The 17,557-nt window shown below is 43.2% G+C and overlaps 1 protein-coding gene across 3 annotated transcripts in view; it reads right to left on the bottom strand.

Moving 5' to 3' along the window:
* BCLAF3 (BCLAF1 and THRAP3 family member 3) overlaps positions 1 to 9,090 on the bottom strand; it is a 122,632-nt gene extending 113,542 nt beyond the window's left edge. For 2 of the 3 annotated variants that reach the window (XM_036745897.1, XM_036745899.1), the window contains exons 1-2: positions 8,857 to 9,089; positions 8,304 to 8,414 (exon numbers count right to left, since the gene is read on the bottom strand). In XM_036745897.1, coding sequence (XP_036601792.1) covers positions 8,304 to 8,414; positions 8,857 to 8,906 — 161 coding nt within the window. In that variant the 5' untranslated portion in view covers positions 8,907 to 9,089. Of the gene's footprint in view, positions 1 to 8,303; positions 8,415 to 8,856 lie in introns of all 3 variants that reach the window. The other variant, XM_036745898.1, reaches the window with a different exon arrangement.
* Positions 9,091 to 17,557: the final 8,467 nt, after the last annotated feature.

The following is a 17,557-nucleotide window of genomic DNA, read 5'->3' as shown; positions in this document are numbered from 1 at the left end:
ATCCTATATATGAACAGGAAGATAGATTTTTTAAGGGAATATGTATCTGCCTTGGCAAAACACCTCCTTATTTTACAGACTAAGGGGTTGATCGCTCAGACCCCACCTTTAGGCTTTCCGTTGCATAAGTACCAACTAGGAGACTGGATCCTGATCCAGATGTGGAAAGAGGAAAAGCTTGCCCCGACCTGGGAGGGGCCTTTCCAAGACCTGTTGACATCGGACACTGCGGTGTGGACCACAGAGCGAGGCTGAACCCATCACTCCCGAGTGAAGACATCTACTAAGCCACCCGGCGAATGGACTGTTGAACCCTCGTCCCAGGGGGACCCATTAAAAATACATCTGGGGCATAAGCCTCCCACTGACTGAATGCATGAACCCTGAACCCCTACTTGATCCATAAGATTGCTAACAGCTATAAGTGGAGCTGTGCTCCTTCCAATTTGCCTCCCGTGTATGCTGCAATTGATTACCAGAATGATAATAAGGACTCTATCAAAGTTGATTAAGTTAGAAGGTACAGCCAGTGGATCTATCAGACTGATGATCCTTAAAGGGGGGGAATGGGAACCAGTTGAGCAGGAGGACCCGCTAGAGCAGAGCAACGAGTTGGATCGTGCAGTTGAAGCAGTGTATATGAATTGGCGTGGGAAGCTTTCAACTATGGAATAAGAGGGGGGATTTTGTGTGGGATACAAGATTGTTTGTGAAAGCTTCCCATGAATAAATCAAGCAAGGTAATACTCAGATAGTAGAAATTTAGTTAGGATGTAGACCTCACTAGGCCTAAGTTTCGTTTTCCTGTAAATCATATGATTTCGGGGAAATCAGGTGGTCTCCCCCTCTCCCCCTCCCCTAGCCTACTCCCATGCCGTCATCTTAACATTGAGATTTCCCTATAAGGTAATTCTGTAGTTTTTGTGCTAGTATTGGATAAACTTATTCTGGGATAGATTGTGAGGCCACCTGTCCCAGCAAATAGGGACAGGGGTCCAGCCTCTAGGGGTGGAATTTCTTAGAATTGTTTGTACAAGGTTATATGTCCCCTTGCTTGCCTTCTCCCCCTTGCCTCTCTGCACTACCATCCCACCCTGGTAGTGGGAGATGCCCAATTCTCGCGAGACTTGATCAAATAAAGCTTCTGTTTTGTTTCTACCTTGAGAAAACCGAGACACCTCTGTTTTTGTTTATTTTGAGCCTGTGGTTTGTCCCACACAATCTGATGCACGAAGTAAGCAGAGTCAGGAAATTAAACATGGTTACCCATATAAAGGCAAAGAATATCAATAATAAAAAACTAAACTCATTCTAATGGTCAAATTTCATTCTGAAAGAAGAAAAATATGTACCTCCTTATATTCTTTGCAGAGAGGTGGGAGGCCTGGGTGTGGAACAATGAATATACTGTCAAATTTGGCTAATGTGTTACTCCTGCAGAGCTGCCCTTTTTCCTCAGACTTTTGTATTGGTTTTTTTTTTGGTTTTTGGCAGGGCAATCAGGGTTAAGTGACTTGCCCAAGGTCACACAGCTAGTACATGTGTCAAGTGTCTGAAGCCACATTTGAACTCAGGTCTTCCTGACTCCAGGGGCCGTGCTCTCACTGTGCCACCTAGCCACCCCAGACTTTTGTACTGTTAAAAAGGATGGCTCTCTGGGGAAGAATTTTGGGGGATATATCTAAAAATGATGATGTAAGAACAAAAGCTATTGATAAAACTTTTAAAAAAGTAGGTTGGATTAGATGACTCAATCCTTTGAAGTCCCTTCTAGCTCTAAATGTATGAACTTATTATGGCAGAGCTGAATATTAGTTTTTGACTTGCACTTCTGAATCGACCTTTTTCTACATATGAACTAAACACTTAAAAACAAAACTGTGCCTGGTGGACATTTGTCTTTCTAGTAAAGCACAATGGAGTTTAGAAAACAACTAAAATACATATTTAATATACCTTTTACAATGCAACCTGGTTTAATGACTCCCTGGAAGAGTCCCACCACAACCAAGTCAAGTGGGGAACCTATCCACCCGTACAAAAAGCTGTGGCATGATACAGAGCTCGGCTCAGATACCACTCTACCCCACGAGGCTTTCCTGAGTCACCACAGGCAGAATTCAAGGTGACAAATATTTACTGAGCACCCATTGCATGCTTGGGACAAAGAGCTGAGCTAAAACAGCAAGTCCCTTCTCTGAATTCTCATATCCCTGGGGTTTTATCTTTTTCATGCAGTTATACTCTTTATCATGACTTCTGTCCACATTTTCTCTTACCCGCTAGACTATAAGTTTCTTGCGAATAGGAAGTAGTCATATTTATTTTTATAACAGCAGGCCTACATATGTTGGGTATATATATGTACACGAAGGCCCAGATGTGAAAACCGCCTGTCACAGAAATATGTGTGGCAGAGCTGGGAGATTGAAACCCAAGGCTTCTGACTCCAAATCTAATGCTCCATAAACCATAAAATGCAACGTAAATGTGAGATGTATTTATCCAAATAACCGATGAAAATGGACCTAACATTTTATAAACTCAAGAACTAGAAAAATTATAAACATGGTATTAACATGTTATCTTATTTGGTTAGATGGAGAGTTATCAAGTACCTCATTAAAAGCAATGAAGCAGAATTGACCTTAATAGTCCTCTGGTCTCCTCGGTACTCACTCACTGGACCTCCTTCTACAACGATCCTGGTAAGTGGAAGATCTCTAGTGATTAAGAACCCACTACTCTCTTGGGACCACGCCAACGATTAACAAGTTTTTCCTTGTAATAAACTAAAACCTTCCTTTCTGCAATTTCCATCCACTGTTTTAGGTTTACCTGGTATGGCAGAATAAATTCTTCCAGAACTTAAAGACAGCTCTTCTCTCACCTAGATCTCCTTTTTTCCAGGCAAAACAACTCCTCAAACAATACTGTGGCTCTCCTCTGGAGATTCTCTAACTTGCCTAAGTCCTGCCTTAATGAAGATGCCCACAATAACACAAAACTCTTCGAGTGCTACGATCAGAGTGTATGGGATTATTATCTCCCCTATGGGGAACACTCTGGCCATCCTGATGCAGCCTAAGCTCACACTCCATTTGATTCACACCAAATACCACTAAAACTCTCCCATGTTTTTCACAGAAACAGCAGTCAAACCAGAAGACCAGTATTTGTACCCATATTTTCTTAAGTAGGGCAGAAGGACCAACTCTATTTTAGCATAATTCACTTTACCAACAACAAAAAACGCTTTGTAGGAATAAGTTCAGAGATGGTAGTTTCTTTAAGAGAGAAGGCAGACATGCTAAAGCCGCAAAAAACCTTTTGAAATCTGTTTTCCTAAAATCCGAAATGCAGATTTAACTGTATCTGATTTTCATTTCTTTTCCTCCAAGGTGCCAGAGAGACGGTGGCTGCCCTACCGTAAACCAACTCATATTTTCAAATTCAGTTCATCTTAGTAGACCATTCAGGTCTCCATTCAGGAGACAAGCCACTTGTTGAATCATTAGAATTTAGAGATCTTTCAGTCTCAGACTTTGGATTCTTTCTTTGGTGACAAAGAAGACCAAAACATACAGCCTAAAGAAGACAACAAAGTCATAGAGCCTACAACAAAAGCCTCCAAGAAAAACAGGAACTGGCCCCAGGCCATAGAAGAGCTCAAAAAGGATTTGGAAAAGCAAGTTAGAGAAGTAGAGGAAAAATTGGGAAGAGAAATGAGAAGGATGCGAGAAAACCATGAAAAACAAGTCAATGACTTGCTAAAGGAGACCCAAAAAAATACTGAAAAATACACTGAAGAAAACAACACCTTAAAAAACAGACTAACTCAAATGGCAAAAGAGCTCCAAAAAGCCAATGAGGAGAAGAATGCCCTGAAAGGCAGAATTAGCCAAATGGAAAAGGAGGTCCAAAAGACCACTGAAGAAAATACTACTTTAAAAATTAGATTGGAGCAAGTGGAAGCTAGTGACTTTATGAGAAATCAGGATATTATAAAACAGAAGCAAAGGAATGAAAAAATGGAAGACAATGTGAAATATCTCCTTGGAAAAACCACTGACCTGGAAAATAGATCCAGGAGAGATAATTTAAAAATTATTGGACTGCCTGAAAGCCATGATCAAATACAGAGCCTAGATATCATCTTTCAAGAAATTATCAAGGAGAACTGCCCTTATATTCTAGAGCCATAGGGCAAAATAGAAATTGAAAGAATCCATCAATCGCCTCCTCAAATAGATCCCAAAAAGAAATCTCCTAGGAATATTGTTGCCAAATTCCAGAGCTCCCAGATCAAGGAGAAAATGCTGCAAGCAGCCAGAAAGAAACAACTTGAGTATTGTGGAAACCCAATCAGAATAACCCAAGATCTGGCAGCTTCTACATTAAGAGATCGAAGGGCTTGGAATGCGATATTCCAGAGGTCAATGGAGCTAGGATTAAAACCTAGAATCACCTACCCAGCAAAACTGAGTATCATGCTCCAAGGCAAAATATGGATTTTCAATAAAATAGAGGACTTTCAAGCTTTCTCAGTGAAAAGACCAGAACTGAATAGAAAATTTGACTTTCAAACACAAGAATCAAGAGAAGCATGAAAAGGTAATCAAGAAACAGAAATTGCAAGGTACTTACTAAAGTTGAACTGTTTTGTTTACATTCCTGCATGGAAAGATGATGAGTATGATTCATGAGACCTCAGTATTAGGGTAGCTGAAGGGAATATGCATATATATATATATATGTTTATGTATATATATAAGTGAATGTGTATGTACGTATGCATCTACGTGTATGTGTATGTATGTGTGTGTATATATATATATATGTAAAAGAGAGAGAGCAGACACAGGGTGAGTTGAAGATGAAGGGAAGATATCTGAAAGAAATAAAATGAAATTAAGGGATGAGAGAGCAACATACTGAGAGAGGGAGATAGGGAGAGATAGAATGGGGTGGATTATCTCCCATAAAGGTGGCAAGAGGAAGCAGTTCTAGGAGAGGAGGGGAGAGGGCAGGTGACAGGGGAATGAGTGAACGTTGCTCTCATCAGATTTGGCCTGAGGGGGAATACCATACATACTCAGTTGGGTATCTTACCCCACAGGAAAGAAGAGGGAGGAAGATAAAAAAAAAAATAAAAGGGGGGGGATGATGGAGGGGAGGGCAGATGGGGGTGGAGGTAATCAAAACAAACACTTTGGAAAGGGGACAGGGTCAAGGGAGAAAATTCAATAAAGCGGGATGGGTTGGGAAGGAGCAAAATGTAGTTAGCCTTTCACAACATGAGTATTGTGGAAGGGTTATACATAATGATACATGCGTGGCCTAGGTTGAAGTGCTCGACTTCTTAGGGAGGGTGGGTGGGAAGGGAAGAGGGAAGAGAATTTGGAACTCAAAGTTTGAAAATCAGATGTTCAAAAACAAAAAAAGTTTTTGTATGCAACTAAAAAATAAGATACACAGGCAATGGGGTGTAGAAATTTATCTTGCCCTACAAGAAAGGAAGGGAAAAGGGGATGAGAGGGGAGGGGGGTGATAGAGGGGAGGGCTGACTGGGGAACAGGGCAACCAGAATATAAGCCATCTTGGAGTGGGGGGGAGGGTAGAAATGGGGAGAAAATTTGTAATTCAAACGGTTGTGAAAATCAATGCTGAAAACCAAATATGTTAAATAAAAAAAAAATAGATGCAAAAAAAAAAAAAAGAATTTAGAGATCTTGTCCAATCACTTCATTTCACTGATGAGACAAATTAAAGCTGCAGAAAATGAAGTAATTTGTCTAAGGTAATTTCAGGTAACAAGTAGGAAGGAAACAAGCATTTATTAAGCACCTATTATGTACCAAGTCCTACGCTAAATGCTTTACAGATATCTCCTATCTTAAAACAACCCTGGGAAATAGATTCTCTCCATTTTACAGTAGAAGAAAGTGAAGCAGAGGTTAAGTGACTTGCCCAGGGTCACACAATAAGGGTCTGAATTCAGATACGACCTTAGGCCCACCATTCTATCCACTGTGTCTCTAGCAGAGAAGGTATTCAAATCCAGCCCTTCTAATGCTTTGTAAAGTCAGTGCTCTTTCCAGCACACCTTGATTTCTCTAGAAACCTGACACAGACTTTTAATGGTAGAGATTCTCTACATCAAGATTATTGACCTGGAATTTGAGAGAATCCAACCAGTTCCCCCTTTTTGGGAATCAGACATTTGTTCCACTTCCATCTTCTGGCCTATCTCCGAGTTTCTTCCATTTCTGTCTCAGAACGCTATGGTGGTGGCCTTTCTTGGAGTTCACAAACCACATGTCAGGATAAAAGGAGCAGCACTTGTGACTGAATCCCTCGGACTTTCTTTACAATTTGTAAAGCACGTAGCACAGTGCCTGCACATAGTGGTGCTTATCACCTCTCCTTCAGCATCCCCCATCTCAGTGTCCAGCCCTTATTTTCCCTAAAGTTTTAAAATCTGCTTTCCTAAAATCTCAAATATAAATCCAGCTACACTTGATAGATATTTCTTTTCCCAGCTGGTAAAAACCGCAAGATGACGGTAACTTTCTCCTGGTTACCAATATTAACGTATCACAAAACTGTTCTTTCTAGTTGGCCAGGATTAAATCCAAAATTCCCTCAGCAAAGAAAATAAAAATTCAACAGATGTTTTGCTTTTAGAGGAATGAAACTTCCAGCAGATGTCTCAAGAATTTAACTCCATCGCCAGAGTGGACGATAATACGCATTTTGTGATCTGTATTCGGAAAACATCCGTATATCCATAAACTGGTGTAATTAAATTGACATATAAAATCAACATAGCAGAGGCAGCATGGGTAGAAGTCATAATGCCCTGAGATCAGTTATATTTGGGTTCAAATTCTGTCTTCAAATTATTTACCATATGCTCATAAGCCAATCACTTGAGCATTCAGTTGCCTTATTTGTATAAAAAAAAAAAGGTAGTAAAAAATGAAGTTCCTACTTCAAAAGGCAACCTGGAATAATGGAAAAAGAACTAGTTTCAAAGCCAAGAAGTCCTGGATTTGAATCCTATCACTTATATGTACCAATAGTATGACTCTAGGCAAGTCACTAAACTCTCAATGCCATAGGCATTGAGAAAAAACAGGTGTTTTTAAACTAGAATCCTTGGAAGTTTTAAAAAAATTTTTTTGATAACTCAATTTCAATATGATTAATTTCCTTTGTAATACACTTTAAAAAACATTATTCTGAGAAAGGGTTCATAGGCCTCATTCAGGAGATTACCAAAGGATACATGACACAACAAAGTTTAATAACTCCTTACCTAAAACTAACTTTTATCAACCAGGGAGCTCTACCAATGACATCACAGATCCCTCTCATCCTCATTCCTACCTATCTTCAAAGGATTGTTGTGAAACTCAAACTATAACGTATGTAAAGAGCTTGGCAAACCTTAAAGCCCTCTATCAACGTTAGTTATTAAAAGGCACTCTAGTACACAGCTTTAAAGTACTATTTTATCACACAAATATTAATCTGTCTAAAATTTTGCCTTTTTCTGATGGAGAGGTAAAGGATTTTTAATAGCTATACATACTAGAAGATGTAACGTGAATAATGTAAAATCAAATTGCAATTCAACAACCAAAATCTTTCCTCTCTCTTAGTCGACTCCTATGGACCTTGAAGAAACTTTCATTCAATAAAGTACTACAAATAAAACCCCAGGAGGGAAGCACAAAATAAAATACTTCATGCCCATTCTATATTTTGTTTCCTCTAGAAAAGGAAGGTATAAAGAAATGTAGTTCACCTTACTTTTAAAAAAGCATTTGGGGAAATGGCTCCAAAATCCCAGGAATATCTTCTTTTTGGCTCCCTCGGAAGCCCTTAAGATTCTTTAACATCATCTTCTTCCTCTCCTCACCTTTCGCCCCATGCATCAGTTACAGCACAAACCTTACAGCAATCCATTCCCGTCCCTCGCACGCTCACGCAAGATGAAATCTGGGCCTAGCCCAGCTCTCCTAACTCGGGACCAACTTCTCCCAGGCACTCACGGAACTTCTGCCGCGACATCGCGTCTCTCCCGAGCACAGCGGCGTCGGCAACATTGCTACTTTGTTACAGCTTAGGTGCGGATGGTCCACGGCTTCCAGCTGCGCGCCCACTTCCCGGAGCCACCCGTTCTTTGGGTGGGTGAGGAAAGCTAATTTAGAGATCACCCTTTTTCTCCTTCAAGTTTCAAGGCCGCGTCTCGCCCCCGGCCCCGGCCGGACCCTCCCCAAACCACCACCACTCACCCCGCGGGCTCGAGGCAGGTGAATTCCTCCAGGGACAAGGACATGCTCCCGAACACCGCCGAGCTACCAGAGCCGCCGAGCCAGACGTCACCAGTCCTGGGGCGCTCCGGGCTGCGGGAGAAGGGAGAGCGGTGGGAGCTCACCGACCTCGGGCAGGAAACCCCAGTGGGCAGCGCCCACCCCACCCCCGGCCCCGCGAGGAGTTAGTGGCGATGATGATGATGTGAACGCTAGGAGGGTTACACGGTGCTTATCGAGTTATCTCATGGACCCTCAACCCCCCAAGATAGGGGCTGTCATCAACGCTTTATGGGGGAGGCTGAAGAGAGGGCAAGCGACCAGCCGGGAAGTGCGTAAAGCAGGATTTGAACTCGGTTCCGAGTCAGGCGCCAAGACCACCACCTGCAAGGGCCGAAACCGGTCTCGAAGAAACTTGCCCAAAACTCCCCCACCCCCACCCCGGGAAGGGGAAAGACGAGGACGCGGGGGGCGCGTAGGGGGAGGGAAAAAGACCCACGCAACAACAAGGTCCGCCTAAGACACGCACACTCACCCGCTACACCCCCAGGTGCCGCCTCTGTCTGCGCCCTGCTCTCTCTCCATCCCTCCGTGGCCCCCACGCACCTGGCCCACCCGTGCCGCGGGGTCAGGGGTCCCGGCGCCCCTCCCCGGACCCCGGCCGGCTCACCGCGGAGGCCCCGAAAGCCGGGCGGGGAGGTCCCGGGAGGCCGCGGCGTCTCTTCCCTGGCCGCCGCCTCCGCCCGCTCCCGAGGCTGCCGGGGCTGCAGCTGCAAGCCGTAGCCGCGGGGACCCGGAACCACTTCCGCCCCGAACCGCCTCTTCCTCCCCTCGCCTCCGCAGACACTGGGCTGCCTCTACTTTCCCGTCCCTCCCGCGGCGGGCCCAGCCGCAGGCGCGCTCCCGCCTCCCTCCTGCCTCCTTCCCTGGGGCACGCGCACTCACCTGGCACCTCGCGGGGGCGGGCGGGGGGCGACGTGCGCATGCGCTCCCCTAGCGCTTAGACGGCGCGGGTCACAGGGGGCGGGCACGCTGGGAGGGGTCGCACGCGCATCCCCGCCCCCCAGAGTGGGGCAGCGGCCCCCCCCCCCCCAGAGCCTTGGGGTGGGGAAAATAAAAAGGGAGCTACCCGGAAGTGAAGGATAACGGGGGCCTGGTGTCATGAGCTTGGTATAGGCTTCCCAGCTTTGTGTCTCGCCCTAGGATGGATACGCACCGACTTGACGCCTTCCCCCACTCCATCACAGCCCCTCCCCCACCACCTCCACCGAGAACCCGAGGCTCTGGCTCCACGAGATAGCGTGGAAAGCTCCTGCTAATGTTAAAGCTGTGTAAATGCTAACCACCATCATATGGTTCTTTGTTGAGATGTCTGATCCTTGCTAGCCCAGCTATGCCAGTCTTCAGGCCTGACTTTTCCCAGAAAGAGCATGGGCATCCTGAGTCCTAAATTCGAAGGCACCCCACTAGCCCCTCCACTCCAAATCTGGGGAAGCGTGGCCATCCCCTAGTGACGGCTCTGACTTTCGGCCTCCCGAATCTGCTCAAGTGAATTTGTGCTTGAGCTCCCCAATTATCCAGATAACCAAGAAGAGCTATCACACGCAGTGAGTGGCTTGACGTACCAACAATCCTTTGCAGTGACCGAGAGTACAACCCTGGAAGCTCATACTAGCTTTGAAGCAGACCCGGAGCCATTTGTTGGGTCATGGACCTTCAAGAGACATCCCTGTCTTCAAAGACTTTCCTCACTGTAGGTTATGGGACTCTTGGACATACCCTGTTTTATGGTTTTTGGAGACTCCCCTAATTTTGGTTATGGGGCTCTCAGAATACCCTCTTTTGGAAGACATCTTATCAAGCCTTGAAACCTGCACTTCCTATCACCAAGAATGTCTTCTGATTTGTGTATCAAAGGACCATAAGCTCAGATACCTGGAATTCTTCACTCACCCTTCAGGTCAGGAATGGGGCTCACTGACTCCTTCCTAAGCCCAACTTTCCCCCCAAAATTCCTTACCTTCTTCCTAAATTGGACCACAATAGGTCCCTGCCCAAGCTCCACTTAATGGCTGTATTTTGGGCCTTCCTGCCTTACAGTGAATGTCAATGGTAACTGTTTCTCTTTGGAACAGCAACCCTGAGCGTCTTCCCCTTCCAGCTTGATTTTTTTTTTTAATTAAAGGGGCCATCCCCTGACTCTCCTCTTAAAGAGGCCTATTCACTGAACTGGCATTACCTCACTCTAAGTGAGAACCTGAAAAGGCCTTAGCCTGAAAGGGCCAGGGTCTCCCATTGCATCCTGGGCCATCTCCAGTCATCCTGATGAATGTCTGGTTACCGGACCCAAATGGCTCTGGAGAAGAAAATGAGGATGGTGACCTTGCAGAGCCCTCCCTCACTCAAATCAAAGTCAACTGCAAGTCATGTCATCATTTCCCTGATGTCATGGTCCTCTTCAAACGAAGGACAAACACAGTATAGATTCTTCCTGTCCATTACTTGGTGTCCTATTCAGCACAGGCTAGACGGTACCCATGCACATATTGGCTTTTCTCTTTGCTAAATAAAAACCTTCAATTTCACAGGTATCATCTTCCTCTGGTTTTCTTCCCTTTAGGGAAAAGGGGGATTTAAATTTCCAGAACTGGCCTTTGTGTTCTCCAAGGCATCTTCCCTTTTGAGGGAGAGATCTAAATTCCCTCAAGAGAGTGTCTGCCTCAGTTTACAAACCTTACACTCCTTTTGGTTTTAGGCACCTAGTTTTGATGTTAGCCCATAAATAGAGACATCTTCAGTTGGCAGTTGACCTCTTACAGCTCTAAAACTTTGACCCCCAATAACCTTTATAAACTTCAGTTTACAATCTGGCAACCACTAGAATGCAAGCTTGAGGGGAGGGACTTGATTTTTATCTTTGTACCTACAGTGCCCAGCACATAATGTTGGCTTGAATGAATGCTTGTTGATTAAGTAGCAAATTGTACATCTTGACCCTAGGAATCGATTATCATGACTGTCATTTGTTGTTCAGTCGTGGCCAGCTCTTTGTGACTCATTTGGAGTTTTCTTGGCAAAGATACTGGAGTGTTCTGCCATTTCCTTCTCAGCTCATTTTACATTTACAGATGGGGAAAGTTAAGCAAACGGGGCTAAGTGACTTGCCCTGGGTCACACAGCTAGGAAGTGTCTGAGCTCACATTTAAACTGAGGAAGGTAAGTCTTCCTGACTTCAGGCCGGGCACTTTATCCACTAAACCAGTAGCAGCCCCCACTGGCATTTAGGTTGTGCTTTAAGGTTTGCAAAGCATTTTAGATGTGTTATCTCAAAGTCATTCAAATGTGAAATGGGCTCCCCCTGGAGATAAGAGGTGAAGGAGTAGGAGGGTTCTTATTCCTAGAAGTTTTTTAAGCAGAAGCTAAATGCCCCTTGTTTGTAAAGGAGCTCATTATTCTAGTATAAGTTAGATTAGATGACCTCTCAGAAAGTCCCTTCCAATTCTGATGTACCACAGGAAACATTTGGTTCGTGTTCATCAACACTCCTTCAATCTGGCTTATTCCTTGTACCAAGAAGAACTTCCATGGCGGTTGTGGGAAGGTGGAGGAAGATGAAGACATCAGGTGGTAGGAGGGTGTGTTGGCAACCAAAAATGGGCTCCTTAGCATTTAGTCAACAAGTGCCCTTGACTAGTTTGGCTTTTTCCCTGAACTGAATACTGTTTGTATGTTGGACTGGAGTAAGCTTGTCGGCCCCTTCACCTTGCTTCCCTTGCTTAAGCTGATGGAAAGAACCTGTGCTTTCCTGGTCAACCCCTTCACCTTGCTTAAGCAGATTGAAAGAACCTGTGCTTTCCCCGGCGTACCTTACACCCCGGCAGAAGCCGGATGGTTAAAAGCACCTCCCGTTGGAGCCAGAGGCTGCTATAGTCACAGCTACGGCCACAGCCGAAGCAGGAGCTGCCAGTGGCAGAGCTGACCTACGGGAGGAAGCTGAACAAAGACTTCAGGCCAGTGGGTAATCTTTTTACCATAGAGGGGGAAGCATGATTTTGCTTTACGCAATCATGCTTCTCTGTAGCCTCCTGGTTACTCCTTCAAGGCGTACTTATTGGGCCTGGAAGCTTTTGATCAATATATCAAAATGGGGTTGCTGGTTCATGGGTTGGTTACTGTGGAGCCTAAATATATGTTTTGATTCTTCTGCCTTCTACTTTGAGAGTTTCTTATATCCAGCGGTTCCGAACCTTTCAGACATGTTTATGATCCTCTTTGAGATTATAAACTCTGCCCTCCTAATACAGAGGGGAATGAAAAGGGAGCAATCAAATTGCAAAATTTCTTTTATTCTTGTTCTTTAGATTATCTCCTTGATCATGTGTTGCAGCCAGCTTGAGTCTAACATGGGCCTCTCCTTTGTCCTCTATGTGATACTCATTTTTCTTTTGAGGGGGAAGGTGGGGCAATTGGGGTTAAGTGACTTGACCAAGGTCACACAGCTAGTAAGTGTGTCTGAGATCGGATTTGAACTCAGGTCCTCCTGACTCCAGGGCTGGTGCTCTACTCACCGCACCACCTAGCTGCCCCAGTGGTATTCATTTTTAAGGCTTCAGAGGCTTACATATCATTTCTCAGTGCCATATAGTAACACCAGTAAATGCCTGCATTACATTATGGGCCTTTACTTTCATGGAAAACTTAGAGTTATTAAAAGAACTTTGTAATTTCTTGGAGGTAATCCAACCCATTCGCCCCCTGTTGGGTGACACTGGCTCAATTCTCCCATGTGTATGTATATGTATATATGTATGTGTGTAACACATATATACATATATACACACATATACATGCGCGCACGCACACACACAGACACGGCCAAGTACTGCAAATGTTTTTTGAAATCTGGGCAGCATTCTTCAATCTATTGGTCTTTCTTATGTAAATGGTTAGAACAAACTCCACTGAATGACTACAGATTTCTCCCTAGAACATTTGCATTGTTCTAGAGTTTGATTCAATCGGCGGCATGTTATTTGCAAACATCTAGAAGACCTCACTCTCCACAGACGACAATCATTCTTTGACCTGAACTGGTGCTTGTCTATCATAGCAGCAAACATCTTTGGCAAGAATACATCTCCCTGTTTTATGCCTGATATTCATTATCAAAGGGTTTTTGAACAGGGCTATTTCAGTGTTATATGTTCCAACCAATCTAAAATTATTCTGATACGTAAATAGGAGACATCTTTTTATAAAAGAGCCTTGAAGACGGTGTTCTACTGAATCAAAATTTTTTATGGTCAATAAACAGTAAGCACAATGGAATCTTATATTCTCTTCAGGGAGTTCTAGGACCTCTGCTGGAAGGGGTTGCTGAACACTTTTCAGAGTTGCTTATTCACCTTTGATATCCGCCTTCACCCAGCTCAGTGACTCCAAGAACCTGTAGTATTGCAGCAGCCACACCCCAGTAAAACTATCTTGGCAGATGTTCTAAACCAGTTGAGGATAATGGAGGGGTTTCAAACCCATTGGTGAGTTAGGGGGATGCCTACCCCGAGCATGTGAAGCCTTCCTCTGGCAGAATGGGTAGATAAGAACTATTTGTTTGAACAGCCAGGAAGACAGCTGAAGCAGGCTCTGTGGAACTCTTAGAGCTCGGTCACACACCAAAGATGCCAAGGCTATCCCTGCATTCCCTGACTTTTGTCCTGCCACTGGATTCTATGACTCTGAAAAAAAGTGAGCTCCATGACTTTGTGCAACTCTGCCTCACTTACATCAAGTTCTTGAGAAAGTTAAGACATTAACCTGTGATGTCCTCTTTGAAAATAAAGGATGAACAATTGTGAAATGATAAATATATGATCTGAATGCTGAGTGTTGCCTGAGAAAGCCTGCTTCTTTCCTATGAGGATTCTTGTCAAGGATTCCCAACAGGAAGCCTTTCCCAATCACTCTTCCCTCTGTGATTTCCAATTTATCCTGTATATAGCTTGTTTGTACACACTTGTTTACATGTTCTCTCTTCCTTCAGCTTTTTAAATCCTTGAGGGCAAGGACTATCTTTTGTCCTACTTTATATTCCCAATGCTTAGCCCAGTCATTGGTACATGGCAGATGCTTAATAAATGTATATTGACTAACTGAGATGAATCTGGTACAGCTTTTTTATAAATGGAAAAGTAGGCATATAAGTCAATAGTTGTTGTGGTTCTCTTAGTGGTTTCTTTTCCTATACTAATAAGGTCTGAGATTTTTGTCCCTTGCTTTTAGTATCTTCCCGTCCTTCAAATATTTTGTCTATATTGGTTCCTCAATGCCTTCACGATTTTGTCTAATCAAGTACATATCTCCTCTATATATACTTGGTCCAGTCTGGTAGCTTTTCCCATCTTTGTTCTCTTTCATGACATTTTTACCTCCTCTATAAGAATATCTGGTGTGTTGGTTTTACTGTCCTTGAAAGAAAATTGTTGCAAGGATTTTTGCAAAATGCTTTCCATCTTCCTTTTATTTGTAGTCCTTCCATTTTTATCCTTAAATGCCTTTGTGATGAGTTTACTTGATAGAATATCCTTAATATCAACCCTTTAATCTGCCCCAACTCTAGATATTTTCCTACATTTTCTACCTTCTCCCTTCCTGGTTTGAAGCAACAGAACATACTCAGTTCATCACTCAGCATTTATTAAACTTCTGCTACATGCCAGGCATTATTCTAGGTGCTGGAAATATGAAGACAGGAGTGCTGATATTCCATCAGGAGACATAAAAAGCTTTCTTCAAGGGTTTTAACTTCTCTTGCTTCTTCTGCTTAATGAGGTGATACTTCTCATAAATGTCCATCATCCATGTTTTAAACATTTTATGAATGATTTTAGTTTCTAACTCAGAGTTGCCATTTAGCAAGAAATAAGATGTTAGCTGACTAAACTGCTATCTGGGCTTTTTTGGACCCCTCGTAGAAATTAATTTATATCGGTTAAATTTCTGGATAAAATTATTATAGCTGGTATTACTATCATTTCTGTTTCCAATTTTTTATTTTCAATTACTTTTTTATATAATCCAGAGTGAAGATGTTTCAGTTGTATGCCATAAATTTTCCTCATTATTATTATTTCTTCGTGTTTTTTTTAACTAACAAGATGGTTACCCATCCTATAAATTACAGATAAAATACAGAAGTCTCAAATGGCATTGCATTTGACACCCTCCCCGTAATTTAGCTGCAATCTACTTTTTCAGTCTTATTTCACACTGCTTCTTCATTACTTCTACATTTCAGTTAAACTAGACTATTATTACCTTTTCCCCAAGCTTTACAGGACATACCCTGCCTTTTGGGCAGGCTGCCCCTGTCTTAGGTACATGTTCCTTTTCTGCCTTTCAGGACCTTTCTCTTCCATCATAGCTTCCTCCAAGCAACCTTTCCTGATTGTTTCAGTCAAAATTATTTAATCCTATCTCACAGTTTCCTGCAGTACCTTGTCTATATCTCTCTTTTACCCTATTACACCCTGCCTTAGAATTATACCAACTAGTGTGTGCCATATCCCCTGCAGTGAAATATAAGTTCCCCAAAAGAAAGAAACATTTTGTTTTTGCATCCCCAGCACCTAACAGTGTGGATGCTTAGTCATTGTTGAGTTTAATCTCCTCTCACAATTCTCCACCACATACTGTCATCCTTAACTTCCTCTATCCCTCCTTTTTTTTCAAGTCTTTCACTCTTCTAGCTTCACTTCCCACCCTTTACAGTCTAGATAATAAAAATCAATTATTTCCATGATACACTCCGTTATCCAGGAAGGGTGTAAGCAGGCAAAGGTCCTTTAAGATTTTCCCTTTTCATACTTTAAAGGGCATTATTTGCTCCTGGAAAGGCCAGCAATTCACTAAGCGATTAGTCGAGATGATCACTTTTGGGGGGTTTAGAGTGCCTTTGAATCTTTCCACTTCGGGAAACCTGGCACAGAGGTTTTCCTTTCACTAAGCAGTAAATTCCCAGGTGAATTCTCAGGTGACTTCTTGGAATAAAAAGAAGAATCTTCCTAGCCAGATTTTATTCTCCTTCCTGGCATGGGATTAGGTCTGCTTAGTTAGAGATTTTACTCTACTTAAGAGTGACTAACCAATATGCTTCATCAATTGTAGGCCAGGCCATTACCCAGGAAGTAGTCATTTTTCTTCAAAACCACTCAATAGCACTGGTGTTTGGGGACAGACACACACACACACACACACACACACACACACACACACACAAGGGGAAAAGCATAGAAAAAAAGTTATAAGAAGGAAGGTATAGTCAAGAGAAGGATAGTCACAGTCCACAAAGCCCTTCAACTTCAGAAGGCAAATTAGAAAGGGAGTGTTAAAGGAAATGATTATTGTTTCTTGAAGATGACCAATGACATCAGCAAGGTGATGTCTTGACTTCTGAGTGAATTGGATTTAAGTGAGGCAGGGGTGTGCAAAGTCACCAGCCTCACTCTCTCCTCAAGAGTCATCTGAGTCCAGTGGCAAGACAGATCAGGAAGACTGGGATGGCCCCAGATGCATTGGGAGACCTTGGCCTTTTTAAGCTAAGGTCTTTAACAGGTCTCAATTTGTCTGAGGCAACACCCATTCGGTAATTTAAGGCTAGGTAGAAAAGAAATTAAAAGAACTAGTGGTCAGGGTCTAGGCAAAGAGGAGAGGCTGTAGAGTAGACATATCGCTCGAATTTCAGATCACTTGAGCTGACCACATTCCTTCTCTTATATCACCCTCTTCTATGCAGAGGGACACAAAGGGAAAAAGTATAAGATTCACAATTAGCAAAGTGCTTTTTTTGGCCTTTTGGGTTGGGTTATTAAAAGAATTTACTTAGATTCATGAAGTTACTGGAAGTTGGTACTACCATGAGCTTTATTACGTGGCATAGCAAGCAAGGAGGAATAAAAACCAACAACAACCAAAAAACGGCAATATAGACAAACCAGTTCAACCCTAGTGACACAAAGAAACTCACCCAGCGCTAAGGGAAGGAGAGAAGTATACAGGTGGGAGTACGTGCTCAGAGGAGGAACCTGAGCTGGGAAGTTTTATACCCTAAAAATGAGCTCAGTTGAAAACAAGCAGTCAATGCCAGATGTGGGAGGTCATATTCCTAATCAGACCCGGATGTGGTGGGGGAATTAATTGGGTCACTTATCTATGCCAGGCTCAAGTGAGGGGTATTTCCT

This window comes from Trichosurus vulpecula, chromosome 2 (genome assembly GCF_011100635.1).
Source record: "Trichosurus vulpecula isolate mTriVul1 chromosome 2, mTriVul1.pri, whole genome shotgun sequence".
Lineage (NCBI taxonomy): Eukaryota > Metazoa > Chordata > Mammalia > Diprotodontia > Phalangeridae > Trichosurus > Trichosurus vulpecula.
This window is presented reverse-complemented; position numbering and strand designations above follow the sequence as displayed.